The 17,433-nt window shown below is 41.8% G+C and overlaps 1 protein-coding gene across 2 annotated transcripts in view; it reads right to left on the bottom strand.

Moving 5' to 3' along the window:
• Vcl (vinculin) overlaps nucleotides 1–17,433 on the bottom strand; it is a 114,199-nt gene that overhangs the window by 46,882 nt on the left and 49,884 nt on the right. For both annotated transcript variants that reach the window (XM_045137837.1, XM_045137838.1), the window contains exons 3-4: nucleotides 1,307–1,457; nucleotides 270–378 (exon numbers count right to left, since the gene is read on the bottom strand). In XM_045137837.1, the coding sequence (XP_044993772.1) occupies nucleotides 270–378; nucleotides 1,307–1,457 (260 nt within the window). The remainder of the gene's footprint in view (nucleotides 1–269; nucleotides 379–1,306; nucleotides 1,458–17,433) is intronic.

Below are 17,433 nucleotides of genomic sequence, written 5' to 3'. Positions count from 1 at the left end.
TTTTTATAATCATGGAAAATGCTAATAAAAATTTAAAAAAAAAAAGATGTATCTTGGAGTTCATCTGTAGTGGTAAGAAGCCCTGGAACACCTGTTCTCTGTCTGACTCACACATACACACAACACACACTCTCTCTCTCTCTCTCTCTCTCTCTGCAAATAAAACAAATAAATAAATTCTTTAGAAAAAGAAAAGAATAACCTTTCACCTTGATCCAACACAGACAATTCATAAAATTTTTATTATTATAAAAGTTAGTTTGACTAACCTGGCCCAAGATTCTTTGTATAAGTGACCAAATCTTCCATAGTCTCCACCACCTCTGCCACTGTCAGATATTCCAAAATTCCTTTGCAAACTCTAATAATTTTACGAACCTGAAAACATTTGCATCAAGTTAGTGAACAATAAATACATAGAGGGCAGCACTACAAATATGTGCCTCGTTCATATTTCAGCATCCTAAATAATCATCCCATGAACATCTCTTGTATGCGTCTAGGTGAGCATTCACCTGCATGACATACCTGTGGAGGTGACAGGACAACCTTGGGTGTAGGTCCTCACCTCTCACCTTGTTTGAGGCGGGGTCCCCCACTGTTCATTGCTGTATTCATCAGGCTCACTGGCCTGCAAGCTTCCAAGGGAAAGCAGAGAGAGTGGAGAAGCTCTCTTGCGACCCCCCCCCCCCGCAATGTCATTGTGCGCTGGGATTAAAGACATTCACCACAGCATATGACGTTACACAGGTGCTGGGGATATGAACTCAGGTCCTCATGCTTGAAAAGCAAGAGCTTTACCTACTGAACCACCTCCCCAGCCCCAATATCATCTTTAAAACTAGGTTTTTAGGGGGCTGGGGAGGTGGCTCAGTGGATAAAGTGCTTGCCACTCAAGCCTGAGCACCCAAATTCAATCTCCAGACTCCACATAAAAAGCAGGAAGCAGGAAGCCGGAAGCCGTGGCAGGCTTCTGTAAATTCCAGCATGCTGACAAGCAAGATGGGAGATAGAAACAAGAGAACTTCCCAGAAGCTTAGAGGCTTGTAGTAGACATAGCAGTCAACAGCAAGAGAAAGAGGAGAAAGAGAGAGCGAGAGAGAAGCTTCAAATGAAGTGGAAGGCAAGGACCCACATCTGAAAGATAGATGATAGAAGATCAACAAATGGATGGATGGACGGACGGACGGACAGACAGACAGACAGATAGATAGATAAGGTAGGTAGGTAGGTAGGTAAATCGATCCATCCATCCATCTTGGATTTTTGTCTGGGACAAGTCCTTCATGGGCCTCAGACTACCTACCTCAGCCTCATCAAAGGTAAGAAGTAGGTCGGATGTGCCCGAGAGGATGCCCCTTGAGCCATCAATGAGGTAATCTCGAGCAGGCACTGAGTAAGGGTCTGACTGAAGCATCTGGGCTGCCTGGACAAGCTTGGTACAAGCATTCTCAACCCTAAGAAGAAGAAAATGGGTTAATTCCTTAGCAGAACCAAACAAAAGACCAGCAAATGCAAATAATATAAATGTATGAAAATTTACTTTTTTTTCCCACATGGAAAATAGCCAAGAACAATTTATAACTGGAACTAGATTTTTAGATTTTAAAATTTGCAATTAATGGCAATATACTTGTTCATTCATTCAACGCACTAAGCTTGTGAATAACTTGTTCTTCATTTCTTGGCGAAAATAAAAAATTGAAGAGAGCACGTTTGGAACCTTTTATATTAGGTTGCTTTGTGTCTGTAAATCCTTTGTTGCAACTCCTTTGTTTCCTTACTCCTTCTCATCCTACATACTTTATCACTAAAAGACACTGAATAAAGAACTGAATCAGCAGTTAAGGTGCTTGCCTGCAAAGCTAACCACCCAGGGTCAATTCCCCAGTATCCCACATAAAGCCAGATGCACAAAGTGGCACATGCAGTTGGAGTTCATTCACAATGGTGCTCTTTCCTTTTCTCTCCTCTCTCTCATTGCAAATAAATAAATAAAAATATTTTTAAAACTAACCCAAGCGTGGTGGCACATGCCTTTAATCCCAGCACTCAGGAAGCAGAGGAAGGAGGATCATCATGAGTTGAAGGCCACCCTGAGACTGCATAGTGAATTCTAGGTCAGCCTGGGCTAGAGTAAGAGCCTACCTTGAAAAAAAGGAAAAGAAATAAACCAATATACATATATATATTTTTTTTTAAATAACTGAAATTGGGCTGGACAGATGGCTTAATGGTTAAGGTGCTTACCTTCAAAGCCAAAGGACCCAAATTCAACTCCTCAGGACCCACATAAGCCAGATGCACAAGGGGTACAAGCATCTGGATTTCATTTGCAGTGGCTACAGGCCTTGGTACATCCTCTCCCTGCTCCCCGACCCACCCACCCTCTCTCTCTCTCTCTCTCTCTCTCTCTCTCTCTCTCTCTCTCTCTCCCTGCCTATGTCTATATATCTCTCTCTCAAATTAAAAATATATTATATATATTTTTTGTTTTGTTTTGTTTTGTTTTTCAAGGTAGGGTCTCACGCTAGCCCAGGCTGACCTGGAATTCACTATGAAGTCTCAGGGTGGCCTGAAACTCACGGCAATCCTCCTACCTCTGCTTCCCAAGTGCTGGGATTAAAGGCATGTGCCACCACGCCCAGCTAAAAATACATATTTTTTAAAAACCCTGCAATTATCCAGGCATGGTGGCATGCACATTTAATCCCAGCACTCTGGAGGCAGAGGTAGAAAGATCACCATGAATTTGAGGCCTCCCTGAAACTCCATAGTGAATTCCAGGTCAGTGGGAGCTAGAGAGTGAGACCCTACCAAAAAAACCCAAAAAAGCAAAAAGCAAACACACACACACAAAAAGAAAATGAAATTGTTGCTATCATCATCAGACTTAACATCTGGAAAGACATCTCCAGAGCATTGTGAATTTAATAAGCAGACAAATAAAAGGGATGGGAAGAAACATTAAGGAAAAAGTACAAAGTAATATGCAAATTTCTCAGTCATCTTGCTAAATGGATTTAACAAATCTGTTAAGGCTGTTTGAAAACAGCCCCATAAAATTATGTTGTTAATTAAAAGATCACTGGTGCTAATAACTGAACCAGAACTAACAGTTCAAAGCATAGTTTAACATGGACCACCAGATCAGCCAAGGGTTTGAGTGGTGGTGGAGGAGAGAATTCATTTAAAAAAGGAATCCAAAATACATAAACCAAGTATTTCCCTTGATCTTGCTGCCCTACTAAAATGTAATCACTTTTTCTTGGGGCGGGGGGGGGGTTGGTTTTCCAAGGTAGGGTTTCACTCTAACTCAGGCTGACCTGGAATTCACTACATATTCTCAGGCTGGCCTCAAACTCACAGCAATCCTTCTACCTCTGCCTTCCAAGTGCTGGGATTAAAGGTGTGCACCACTACGCGCGGCTTGTAATCATTCTTTTTTTTTTTTTTTAATTTATTTGAGAGCGACAGACACAGAGAGAAAGACAGATAGAGGGAGAGAGAGAATGGGCGTGCCAGGGCTTCCAGCCTCTGCAAACGAACTCCAGACGCGTGCGCCCCCTTGTGCATCTGGCTAACGTGGGACCTGGGGAACCGAGCCTCGACCCGGAGTCCTTAGGCTTCACAGGCAAGCGCTTAACCACGAAGCCATCTCTCTAGCCCATTGTAATCATTCTTAATGCATCTACAGTGTTGAGAAGAAATTAATAGATTGCCTCTTTTAACCTCATTTCAATAAACCTACTGTTTTCACTGAGTAATTTATAATAAAGATAAGAAAAATTATTTAAAGTTAAAAGAATTAGCCAATATTAAAAGGCATGCACCACCATGGCCCGACCTTTTACTTTTTTGGTTTTTCAAGGTAGGGTTTCATTCTGGCCCAGGCTCACCTGGAATGCACTATGTAGTCTCAGGGTGGCCTCGAATTCACGGTAATCCTCCTATCTCTGCCTCCCAAGTGCTGGGATTAAAGGCGTGCACCACCACACCCGGCTTTTTTTTTTTTTTTTTTTTTTTTGAGGCAGTGTCTCACTCTAGCTCACAGCAATCCTCCTACCTCAGCTTGAGTGCTGGGATTAAAAGTGTACACCACCAGGTTTCATTTGAAAACCTATAAAATGCCATATGGAAAAAAAAGAAAAAGCCCTACCTCACCTCACAGTGTTGTTTTGAGAATCAAGTGAAATAGTAAGAAAACTTGACAAGTATACAGTAATGTTACTTTAAACCAAAATAAGAATTTCAACAATGTAAAAAGCAATGAGCACTGGTGTGTCTATAAAGAGGTAAAAGACGTAAAAGACACTGTTCTAACTCTCAAAAAACAGGAGGGGGGGGGACCTGAAGGGATGGCTTAGCAGTTTAGGTGCTTGCCTGCAAAGACAAAGGACCTAGGTTCGATTCCCCAGGACCCACATCAGCCAGATGCACAAGGTGGCGCATGTATCTGGAGTTCATTTGCAACAGCTGAAGGCCCTGCCACATCCATTCTCCTTCTCTAAAAGTGCCTCTTTCTGTCTCTTAAATAAACAAATAAATGTTTTAAAAAATTGATAAAAGGGCTGGAGCAATGGCTTAGTGGTTAAGGCACTTGCCTGCAAAGCCTAACAAGACAGGTTCGATCTCTCTCCAGATCCCATATAAGCCCGATGCAGAGAGGTGAGGCAAGCACAAGCACAAGGTCATACATGCCCACAAGGTGGCGCAAGCATCCAGCGTTTGATTATAGTGGCTGAGGCCCTGGCATGTCAATTCTCTCTCTCTCTCTCTCTCTAAAAACATAAAATAAAATTAAAAATTGAAAAAAATACATATGTACACTGAGCTGGGTATGGTGGCACATGCCTTTAATTCCAGCACTCAGGCAGAGGTGGAAGGAGAGCAGTGAGTTCAAGGCTACCCTAAGACTACATGATGGATTTCAGGTCAGCCTGGGCTAGAATGAGACTCTACATGGCAAAAACAAAACAAAACACCTAAGGTAAGACATGAACACTAGTGTTCCATAGCAGTGCCCGATAAACATCAGAGAAGGGCAAGACCCATTCGATATGGCTTTCACTTTGGTTGGTTGGTTGGTTTTTGGGACAAGGTCTTCCTGTGTATTCCAGGTTAGCCTTGCCTTGAACTTGCTATATTGCATTAGCTGGCCTTGAACTTGCAAACCTCCTGCATTCATTTCCCAAGTATTAAAATTATAGGCATAAGCCATCCTGCACCCAGCTTCATGTGGTTTTTCTTTTTTTTTTAAATATTTTAGTTTATTTATTAAACGTGGCCAAAAGGATATATTGTGAAAAATCTCCTTCCCTCCATTTCTTTCCAGGCATTCAAGTCAACCCCACTTACATCCAATGTTGAGTTAGCTCTTTTAATGCTACATTTTTTCTTATGTAGATGTCTTCAAAAGACATCATAGGCTGATAGAAACAAAAATGTACACTTCCCCTTTTTTTAAATGCAAAGAGGACTATGCAGTGCACATTCTGCATTCTGCTGTTTTTCATGTGCAACTCTACTGAAAGTACCGAAGGAGCCACTTCATGTAATAGTTCATGATTTATTAGCCTGCCACAATAAACTGCCATGAATACTCATTATCCTACCCTGTAAGAGTACGTCTGCAGGATACATTACAAAAATGGAATTACAGAGTCAGAGGTATGGGTATTCGTAATTTTAATAAACACTGTCTGTGAAGATTATGCTTCACAGGCAAATGCCTTGACTTCTAAGCCATCTCTCCAACCCAGATTATACGAATTCACATTTCTACTACATTGGAACAGAGTACAGAAACTGCTCTTACAATGTCACCAATTTAAGATGTAATCAAACTTTGGATCACCTATGTTATGCCAAAATTGGGTTCCAAAACATTTCGTTCATTCATTCATTTATTTATTTTTTGGTTTTTCGAGGCAGGGTCTCATTCTAGCTCAGACTGACCTAGAATTTACTATGTATTCTCGGGGTGGCCTCGAACTCACAGCCATGCTCCTACCTCTGCCTCCTGAGTGCTGGGATTAAAGGTTTATGCCACCACATCCGGCCAATACAGTTGTTTGTTTGTTTTTTTTTTTAATTTGAGTGGAATTCACATAATGTATCACCATCAACAGTCTTAACCATCAGTGGACCCTGGCAAGTTACACTACTGGCCAGCCAGGCCAAGGTGAGCCTACTACTGCAGTAGTAGCATATCTGTTATGGGGTAACCAACTGCTCTTGGTTAGCAGGTAGATCTTTTTCCATTCTTTATTTCAGTCTGTGTGCCTGTATGTTTTAGAGTAACTTTTTTTGTTGTTTTGTTTGTTTGTTTGTTTTTCACTCTAGCCCAGGCTGACCTGGAATTCACTCTGCAGTCTCAGCATGGCCTTGAACTCACGGTGATCCTCCTCCTACCTCAGCCTCCCAAGTGCTGAGATTAAAGGCATGAACCACCACAACCACCCTGAATTTTTAAAAAAAATACCATTTAACAGGGACTGGGGTTGTAGTTCAGTGGTGGAGAGTTTTCTTAGCATGCAAAACCCTTGGTTTGACCTACAGCATTGCAAAAGAAAATAAAGGACTGGAGAGATGTCTTAGCAGTTAAGGCGCTTGCCTGCAAAGTCTAAGGATGCAGGTTCAATTCTCTAGGTCCCATGTAAGCCAGGTGACACATGCGCATGGTGGCACATACGTCTGGAATTCATTTGCAGTGGCCAGAGGACCTGGCACATCCATTCTCTCTGTCTCTCTCCTTTCTTCCTTCTCTCCCTCCCTCCCTTCCCCCCATTTCTAATAAATAAATTAATTAAAAAAGAAATTAATTTAAAAAGAAAAAGAAAAAAAAAGGTTCTGTGTATTCATGTTTTAAAATCTAACCCAGGGCTGGAGAGATGGCTTAGCAGTTAAGGCACTTGCCATGTTCAACTCACCAGGTCCCACATAAGCCAGACATACAAGGGGATGCAAGTATATAAGGTTGCACATGCATCTGAAATTTGAGTGCAGTGGCTGGAGGCCCTAGCACACCAATTCTCCCTCTTGCTCTCACTCTCATAAAAAAAAAAAAAATTAAGGCTAGGCATGGTAGCTCACACCTTTAATCCCTGCATTTGGGAGGCCAAGGTAGGAGGATCACCATTAGTTCAAGGCCACCCTGACACTACAGTGTGAATTTCAGATCAGCCTGAGTGAGACCCTACCTTGCAAAACAGAAACAAATATATATATATTAAATCCAACCTGGCAACTTTTATCTTAATAATTTAACTCACATTATTAATATTACTGAAATCTATGAAATTATTTCCACAGTTGATTATTTTCTGTAAGTTCTCTATTTTTATTTCTTTTTCTTCCTTTCCTTACAATTTTCCCGTTTTATTTTTATTTTTCAGTGCTTGGAATTAAACTCAGAGCCTCACACACAGTTGAGCTCATTGCTTCTACTTCCCCTTGCTATTTTAGAGGTTATAAGCACTCAATGATTTTTGTGGCTAATGTGAACATTTATACATGCCTAGTGAGAATGTTAAAGTGAATCAATATTTTCCTCCTTCTTAACACCAGGAGGATCTTAGGATACTTAATTCTCAATTATCACTTTCTGACCTCCAGGTTACTACTTCTTTGTTTCATGTGTCTATTGTATTCATGTATAAAAAGTTACATACTTTCATTTAAATCTTAATTTTGTCAGGATTCTATTATTTGTGGTAACAACAACAAAAACAAATAAATAAACACTGAAATCTAGGTATAGTGGTACAGGCTTAGAATCCCACCCAGCTGGCTCAGGAGGCTAAGGCAGAAAGACTGTGAGTTTGAAGCAAACCTGGGCTACACAGCCAGATCTGGTCTCAAAAAATAACCAACTTGGCCTGGCTCCTCAAAGAGAGTTTCTCAGCCTCTTGGAAGCTCTGGAATGGTAAGAGTTTGTTTGTGTGCTAGCAAGTCACTAGTAGCCAAAGGACTCTAGATATAGCTTCAAGATGGGGGCTAGAAGGTTGGAACTTTTGGCCCTGCCTCCACCAAAGGAGTCAGGCTCGATTCCCCAGGATCCACGTAAGCCAGATGAACAAGATGGCACATGCATCTGGAGTTTGTTTACAGTGGCTACAGGCCTTGGCAGGTCCATCCCCCCCCCCCATCTACGTCTTCCTCTCTGTCTCTCAAACTAGTAAAATAAAATAAAGATAAATAAATAATAAAAGATACCCATTGGAGCTGGGAAGGCAATGTATACATGTAATCCCAGTGTTTAGGAGGTAAAAGCAAGAGGATTAGGAGTTCATGGTCACCCTCAGTTACATAGTGAGTTTGAGGCCAACCTGAGCTACATGAAACTCTCTCAAAAAAAAAAAAAAAAAAGAGCCAGAGAGATGGTTTAGCGTTTAAGGCAATTGCATGCAAAGCCAAAAGATCCAAGTTCAATTCCCCAGGACCCACGTAAGCCAGATGTACAAGGTGGCTCATGCCACTGGAGTTCATTTTTAATGGCTGGAGGCCCTGGCATTCCCATTCTGTATCTGCCTCTCTCTTTCTCTCTCTCTCTCTCACACACACACACACACATAAGTATTAAAAAAAAAAAAAAAGGTAGGAGGATTGCTGTGAATTTGAGGCCAGCCTGAGATTACACAGTGAATTCCAGGTCAGCCTGGACTAGTGAGACCCCACCCTGAAAAACTGAATCAACAACAACAAACAGTTGATATCTGGGAAGTTGGAGAACTGGTTACTAGAGTGGATGGCAAGAATCCATACTTGGTTTCAAATGTTCAAATGTGTCAGAAGTTTAAAAAAAAAAAACCTACAATTATTATATTAAATCAAAGCTTGAATATATTTACCAACAAGCTGTCCAATGTCGTTTTTTTTCTTTTAAAGATTTATTATTTATTTATGAGAGAGAGAGAATGGGCACACCGGGGCCTCTAGCCACTGCAAACGAACTCCAGATGCATGCGCCACCTTGTGCATCTGGCTTACATGGGACCTGAAAAAATGAACCTGGGTCTTTAGGCTTCACAGGCAAGCGCCTTAACTGCTAAGCCATCTCTCCACCCCAAACTGTTCAATATCTTGACTGAATATTCCCTCAGACTTTGCATTTAAGATTGTTTGACTTATGTCTAAAGTACATTCTTGAGAATTTTCTCCAGTACAAGTCTGCTGATGACAAAAATGTACCAGGTTTTGTCCCATTCACTGTAAGTTCAGAAAGGTCAGAAATCTCACCTATCTTGTCAATGTACTCACAGAATACAATGTCTGATAGAAAAACAAATGCTCAGTACCTATTTGGTGAATGAATTTTTACTAAATAGAGGCAACATGAAATCATTTGGGCCATAGAAATCATTAACAATTTTTTTTATGGCTTTTGCTTTCTTAAAATTGTGGTGAGAGTTGGGCGTGGAGGCACAACCTTTAATTCCAGAACTCAGGAGGCAAAGGTAGGAGGATCCCCATGAGTTGGAAGCAAGCCTGAGACTACATAGTGAATTTCAGGTCAGCCTGGGCTAAGAGCGAGACCCTACTTCAAAAAAAAAAAAAAAAAATGTGTGTGTGTGTGTGTGTGTGTGTGTGTGTGTGTGTGAGAGAGAGAGAGAGAGAGAGAGAGTTAGTTCTCACCTTCCGCCTTGTTTTGAGACAGGGCTCCGTTGTTTCTCACTCTCGATGCCAGATGAGCTAGCCTGGAAGCTTTGGGATTCTCCTGATTTTACCTCCCACTGCCAGAGAGGCACATGGACTGCTGCAGTACTTGTTCCTGGCTGTATGGTAGGTTCATGTATGCCATGCACTTTTAATACTTCACCATCACCTCTCCAGCCTATTTTGCCCTTTTTTCTTTTTTCTTTTTTTTTTTTTTTTTGTGTGTGTGTGTGAGACAGGGTCTCACCATGTAGTCCACACTGGCTATGAACTCACTGTGTAGCCTGGGCTTGCCTCAGCCTTCCCTGTGCTGAGATTACAGGCAGGCAACAACATGCCCAGGAAGAAATCCTTAAATAATCCCAAACTTTTACTTCAGAGATCTTGACCCTCAGTGAAATTACAGGAAAAAAAAAAAGTAAGCTAAACGGCCTTACACAGATCCAGTTACTGGATACATTTTTCAAATAAAAAAAATGACAAAACAAATGCCAGGAATATCTATTATGAAGAATCAAGCTGGAGGCAGGGGATAAAATGGAAAAGGTTTGCAGGAATCATATTGATTCTCCACTAATGGTTCCCTTGTGTGGTAAAATGATAAGTCCAAAACAGACACTACATCAGTTTTTTTACAATAAGACATCTGATCTGTACATTAAAATTTAATGGCATTCATAAAAGCCAAACAAATCCCACTGTGACTAACTGGCAATCAGAAACAGGAAGAAGTCCATTTAGTCAGTGGAAAATGTGATCTTAATTTAAGTATTCAGGCTTGTTGGCCTCTTAAAAGTGATCTCCTTTAATTTTTTTTGTTTATTTTTATTTATTTATTTGAGAGCGACACAGAAAGGAAGAGGCAGACAGGTAGAGAGAGAATGGGCGTGCCAGGGCCTCCAGCCATTACAAACTCCAGACACATGCGCCCCCTTGTGCATCTGGCTTTCGTGGGTCCTGGGGAATTGAACCTCAAACTGGGGTCCTTAGGCTTCCCAGGCAAGTGCTTAAGCCATCTCTCCAGCACAAAGAAATGAAAATGAAAATTTAAATATTAAGAAATGACTAAGAAATATGTTCAGTTTCCTATGTAATATTATATCTGGACCACATTATAATACTGATTTTTAAAAATATTTTATTTATTTATTTATTTGCAAGGAGAAAGGGGGAGAGAAAGAATAAGCCTGCCACGGCCACCAAAAACAAACTGCAGATGCATGTGCCACTTTGTGCATCTGGCTTTAAGTGGGTGCTGGGGAACCAAACCTAGGGTATTAGGCTTTGCAGCAAGAATTTTAGCTACTGAGCCCATTCTCCAGCCCAATAATTCTGATTTAAATACTTTAAATCAATCAACTAGTACAGATTAAGGCTTCACTGTGCCTTAATTTTTACCTAAAATTTCAGAAAAATGCTATGCTTTCAGGGGTGTCAAACCCATACCCCAGGAGTTGCAACAGCATATGCACATTTATTTTGTGTGACACAGTAACACAACACAGTCATCTCCAAAGTTCGTACTCAAGAACTATTCAATTGACTTATTCCCCCCCCCCAAAAAAATAATAAAAGCCTCATAATATTTTAAGTTTAATTTTTTTGAGGTTTTTTTTAATATTTTTTGTTCATTTTTTATTTATTTATTTGAGAGCGACAGACACAGAGAGAAAGACAGATAGAGGGAGAGAGAGAGAATGGGCACGCCAGGGCCTCCAGCCACTGCAAACGAACTCCAGACACGTGCGCCCCCTTGTGCATCTGGCTAACGTGGGACCTGGGAAACCGAGCCTCGAACCGGGGTCCTTAGGCTTCACAGGCAAGCGCTTAACCACTAAGCCATCTCTCCAGCCCAATTTTAAGTAAGTTTATAGCTTGGGGTTGGGCTGCACTTATAGCTAAGCTGGTTTGTGTGCAGTCTGTGTGCTGCAGGTTGGGCACCTCTGTGCCCAACAGAACAGTGACAGCCTTGTGGCACCTCTAAATATGCTTACTCATGACTCACTAAATCTACCCTACCCAGAATTACCACTTGATCTAATGTAAGATAAGGTTCCAATGTTAATTACCACTAATCATGAGACTTAATCTTACTTTTTGTTGTTGTTTTATTTTTCTTTTTTTGAGGCAGGGTCTCCCTCTAGCTCAGGCTGATCTAGAATTCACTATGGAGTCTCAGGGTGGCCTTGAACTCACAGAGATCCTCCTACCTCTGCCTCCCGAGTGCTGGGATTAAAGGCGTGCACCACCATGCCCAGGTCACTTTTTTTTTTTTTTTTTTTTTTTTTTGGTACCATTATTTTCAAGGTAAGGTATAGCTCTAACCTAGGCTGACCTGGAATTCACCCTAGTAGTCCCAGACTGGCCTTGAACTGACAGTGTTCCTGGTACCTCAGCCTGCCAAGTACTGGGATTAAAGGCGTGCACCACCATGCCTGGCTTAAGGATACTTTTTAAAAACTGTACTCCTGGGGATCAAACCCAGGGCTTCATGCATATTAGTTACGTGCTCTGCCACTGAGATCTCTTGACTTCATAGGCTTGGCAATACTTATAAAGACTCTCCACAGTATCTCTGAGTTATTTTCTCCAGTGAAAATCAATCTCTCTCTCTCTCTCTCTCTCTCTCTCTCTCTCTCTCTCTCATCTTTTCTGTGAAAACATAACACACAATGTGATGAAACAGCCTGCCTTGAATAGAGGACAGTCAACTACCACAAAGTGCAGGTAAACCCCAATCCTGAAGCCAAGTAACCTCATTGGGCCTCTATTAAAAAAAAAAAGAAGCCGGGCATGGTAACGCACGCCTTTAATCCCAGCACTTGGGAGGCAGAGGTAGGAGGATCATCTTGAGTTCAAGGCCACCCTGAGACTACAGAGTTAATTCCAGGTCAGCCTGGACCAGAGTGAGACCCTACCTCAAAAAAAAAAAAAAAACTCCTCTCGGGCTAGAGAGATAGCTTAGTGATTAAGGAAGGCGCTTGCCTGTGAAGCCCAAGGACTGATGTTCAACTCTCCAGGCCCCATGTAAGCCAAAACGTACAAGGTGCCACCATGCCCAGCTAAATTTTCCTTTTTTGAGGGGGTAGGGGTTTCGAGGTAGGGTCTCATTCTAGCTCAGGCTAATCTGGAATTCACTATGTAGTCTCACGGTGGCCTTGAACTCATGGAAATCCTCCTACCTCTGCCTCCCAAGTACTAGGATTAAAAGTGTGTACTACCACACCCAGCTTAAATTTTTCTTTTTTAAAAAAGACATGATGTGCCGGGCGTGGTGGCGCACGCCTTTAATCCCAGCACTCGGGAGGCAGAGGTAGGAGGATCGCCATGAGTTCAAGGCCACCCTGAGACTACAGAGTTAATTCCAGGTCAGCCTGGACCAGAGTGAGACCCTACCTCGAAAAACCAAAAAAAAAAAAAAAAGACATGATGTTACTCTGTTGCCCAGGCTGGCCTAGAACTTTCTATGTATCCCAAGCTAGCCTCAATCTCACAATCCTCCTGCCTTAGCATCCAAAAGGCTACAATTACAGGTATGTGCCAGCAGGCCTGGCTTCAAACGTCATTTAAAAGCAACAGAAATAGACTCATTATGTGGCATACCAGTAATAGATAACGTGAAGTTGCCATTTTGAAAGGTCAAGGATCCTCAGACATTAGTCATCTAGAAACCTGAGTGAGGGCCACGGGCATAGTGGCAGGATTTAGAAGGAAGTAGGGAACACCGAGTACAATGGCATTCTTTAATCTAGCTCAGTAGCAGGTGCACAGTACCAACTCACCCTACTGTAGGCTGCGTGATGATGCTAGTTGTGAGATTTTACAGACCTCATCCATGAAGTACACTTCTCTCTGGCCCAACCCTGGTAAAGCTCAACACAGCACAAACAGCCTTCCCATTCTTAGCAAGGCCAATAGTAGAGGACACTGCATGCATGTGCCCAAAATGAAAATTAAAATACAATGATCCATCTTATACATATACAATGCTTGTCTGTCAATTATACCTCAATAACACTGAGGGGAAAAGGTCCCCCCCATACCTAGGGCCTGTATCTGCCCACTGATCTAGGTACTGCAGGGGTAGGAGGGGACAGGCGGGAAGAAATTTTTTTTAAATGTTTCCAAAAACCTTTTCCCTTCTCTTTCTTTCCTGTTTCTCTTTTTTATTTTCCTTTCTTTTTAAACAAAATTAATTAATTAATTAATTAATTAATTATGGGAAAGACAGAGAGAAAGAAGCAGACAGAAAGAGAGAAATTATGAATGCACCCTGGTGTGCGCCACTTTGAGCATCTGACTTTACATGGGTACTGGGAAATAGAACTTGGACCGTTAGGCTTTGCAAGCAAGCACCTTTAACCAAAAATCCATCTCTCCAGTCCCCACCCTTTAAAAAAACATAAATTGATGCAATGTCTTTATAGCCCGGGCTGTCCTAAACTCACTGTGTAGCCCGGTCTGGTCCTGAACTCATGTCTACCTCTGCATCCCAAATGCTAGGATAACAAGTTTGAGCCACCACATCCAGCCTCTTCCACCATTTTTGTTTCCGTTTTCTTTTGCATGTAGTATGTGTGGTATTGTATATGTGTACTGTGTGTATGTACAGTGTGTGTACATGTGTTTACAAATGTGCATGCCCTTTGTGCGACACCTGCAGAGGCCAGAGGAGAATGTTGGGTATTCTCCTCTGTTCCCTTTTTGCCTTAAGAAACTCTCTCACTGAACCCAGAGTTGTCAGGCTAGCTGGCCAGAAATTCTCTAGATTCCACCCAACACATACACACACACTCACTCACTCTCTCCATACGCTCACTAATTTCTTTAATTTCAGATGAGATCGACAGGGGTTGCAATCAGCTTTGACTTTACCCAAGCGCAGGGTAACTGAAAGGGAAGTGCCATGTCTATTATTCCAGCCACCCAGCTTCCTACGCAGCTCATTTGAAAGACAGAGCATGGGTCTCAAACTCTGAATCCTTAAAAGCCTGAAAGACTAGTTCTGTTCTTCATTTCTTCATTCAGCCCCTTTTCAAATCTGCCATCAGTGCAGCAAGAAGACAGTCTGACCCTGCACAACTCAAGAACTCTGCTTCCACACGTCATGGCCCCTGTGGTCCTCTTTCCTCAAGCCAGGGTTCGAGTAGAAACAGAGGGAACTTAAAGCAAGCAAACATGCTCACAGAGACTAGTGGTTTTCAAAAGTTTGTTGATGCTATTGTAATAAATAAAACTAAGTTATTTCTTTTATTATTATTATTTTGTTTTTGTTTTTTCGAGGTAGGGCCTCACATGCTTTAAGTGACACTTGCTCACTTCTTAATCATATGAGATGCATAAAGGAAACCAAGGATCTAATCCCTGTCAAGCTGTTCAGAAGCATTCTATGAATTGATGAAATGATGCAGTTCAAGTTCATTACTAAGAAGACTCAAAGCTTCACAAATCATTTTATTTGAGAAAGTCAGTGCAAAACAGTAGTACTTGCAACTGTGTTTAATGTGGCAAGTCCAAAGGTGATCTATTTAAAGTCTGAGTGCTTGCTCTGGGTCAAAAATGCAGCAAAGCAGCTGACAGATGTGAATGATTACCTCACAAAACCTGGTCATCCAGTTTAAGAGACAAATGTGTTCTCATAATAGCAATGGAAAGATCACACACATGCACACATGCACACATGCACATACGCACACGCGCGCGCACACACACACACACACACACACAGAACCTGAACTGAAGCTTTAAAAAAAAACGAGAAACACTAGAAGCACATATCAGCCCCAGACCAAAAAAATTTAAAAAGACAGAAAAAGGACATTAAGTGGAATCATCAAAAAATTAGATCTAAAATAATTCTGAGTACTTTCACTTACAAATGGGTATGGAAACACAAATTACAACACAACTCAGTTTGGGTGCTCACGAGTTTTTTTTGAGAAAGTTAAATATAAGCGCCAGTGATCTAAAAATGTGATACTATGTACTTCAGGTCAAAGAGATCTAAATCAGGAAGGAGGTGGGGAGATGGCTCAGCAGTTAAAGGCACTACTGGTTCAGGGTCAATTTTCCCAGCACCCACTTAAAGCTGAACGGATGCAAAGTGTTGCGTGCCTCTATAATCACAGAGTGCTTAAGACAACAGCAGGCCGAGTCAGAAGCTAAGCTCCTGGGCTAGAAGCTCATGGGTCAGACTTGTTTGCAGAGGCAAGAGAGCCTGTCTTACAGAAGGTGAGGCACAGACACCACAATTGCCATGGACCTCCGTGGTACTTACACATCCATATGCATAGAGACTTACATGTACTAATTAACAAATAAGTAAGATATAAGCATGTTTTAATCCCTATAAAATTTCTTCTACATAAATACAAATTATGTTAAAATCCTGCGGACAGGTACCACAATCATATTTAACTAAAAAAGTTTCAGAGTTAAAACAAGGCACTTACCCCGGGAAGTGTGACTAATAGGAATCATGTAGCAATAGTGCACACTTTCACATAGTATTTTTAGAACATTCTTTTACTCGATAGGCCTGGACATTCCAATATGTTTCGAAAAGAAATGCAAGCTGGTGAGTCAATCCAGGTTTTGACAGTTTCCAGCAGACTGTTCGGAGCAGCACTGAGGCAGATCGTGACAGCACTTGGCAGCCTTAAATGTAACTGTCACTTGCCTGCCGGCAGACATTGGAGCACTATGCCCTTTCTAAGAGTTCATATCGCAAGACCACCTCCAATGGAGTGACTTTCAATGCACTTAAATACTGACCACCCTTGGACAGGGCCCAAGGACTGTCTCCCTTAATCATTTCTTTGCCACTGCAGAAGTGAGAATGAAATTCCTCTGGACGCTATAAAGGTATTTTCCCCGCAAGGCGAATAAAATAGTTTGTCAGACATTTCCCACCTCTACTGACAGAAAAATGAATCTGGCTAGTTTGACACAGAACTTACTACCTTCATTATGGCACTAGCACCTAACATTCTGTATTTGGCTATTAAATTTTCCTTAAATATCACTTTCATGCTGTCACCCTGTGGCTTAAAAGCTGCAAAGCTTCTCTCCCGCCCTATTCTAAATTCCTCATCCAGGATTCCCACCACCTCCACAAGGAGCAGTCCCCTCCCCACCGGCCCCTAGGACTTGCTTAGGCCACTCACTGCACTGAGTGTTTTCCTTCCTCCCTTCTCCTTTTCTCTGAAGCCCCCTTTCTGTATGATGACGCTGCTACCTACTGTGGCAGTGTTCTCTTTCTCTGCATTCTTCTCATGAAGTGAGCTTGTATTATAGCTCTTTAGCTTGGATGTTTCTTAAAATATTTTAAAATGTCTCTGTAGCTGTCAGCAGCAGTATTTACCTTTGTTTCTCCATGACACACAAAACAAAAAACCTGTAGCCCCAGTGGCTCAGGAAGTTGAGGCAGGAAGAAATGGAGTATTTATTTATTTATTTATGAGAGGACCTCCAGCCACTGCGAACGAATTCCAGACACCTGCACCACCTTGTGCATCTGGCTTACACAGGTCCTGGGGAATTGAACCTGGGTCCTTAGGCTTCACAGTCAAATGCTTTAACCAGTAAGCCATCTCAAGGGCTGGAGTTTTGGTCTATCAGGGGCTATTTAGCTATACAGTGAGACTGCTGTTTGAAAAAGAAAGACAAAACTCACATATATGGCATGCCCCAATACAATCCCATGTGTGCACCTGGGACTTTGCCCAATACCCATTTCTCAATCATAATAGTTGCAATTCAAATTTAAAACACACA

Source organism: Jaculus jaculus, chromosome 18 (genome assembly GCF_020740685.1).
Source record: "Jaculus jaculus isolate mJacJac1 chromosome 18, mJacJac1.mat.Y.cur, whole genome shotgun sequence".
NCBI lineage: Eukaryota > Metazoa > Chordata > Mammalia > Rodentia > Dipodidae > Jaculus > Jaculus jaculus.
Note: the sequence above shows the minus strand (reverse complement) of the source record. Positions and strands in the feature narration are given on the sequence as shown.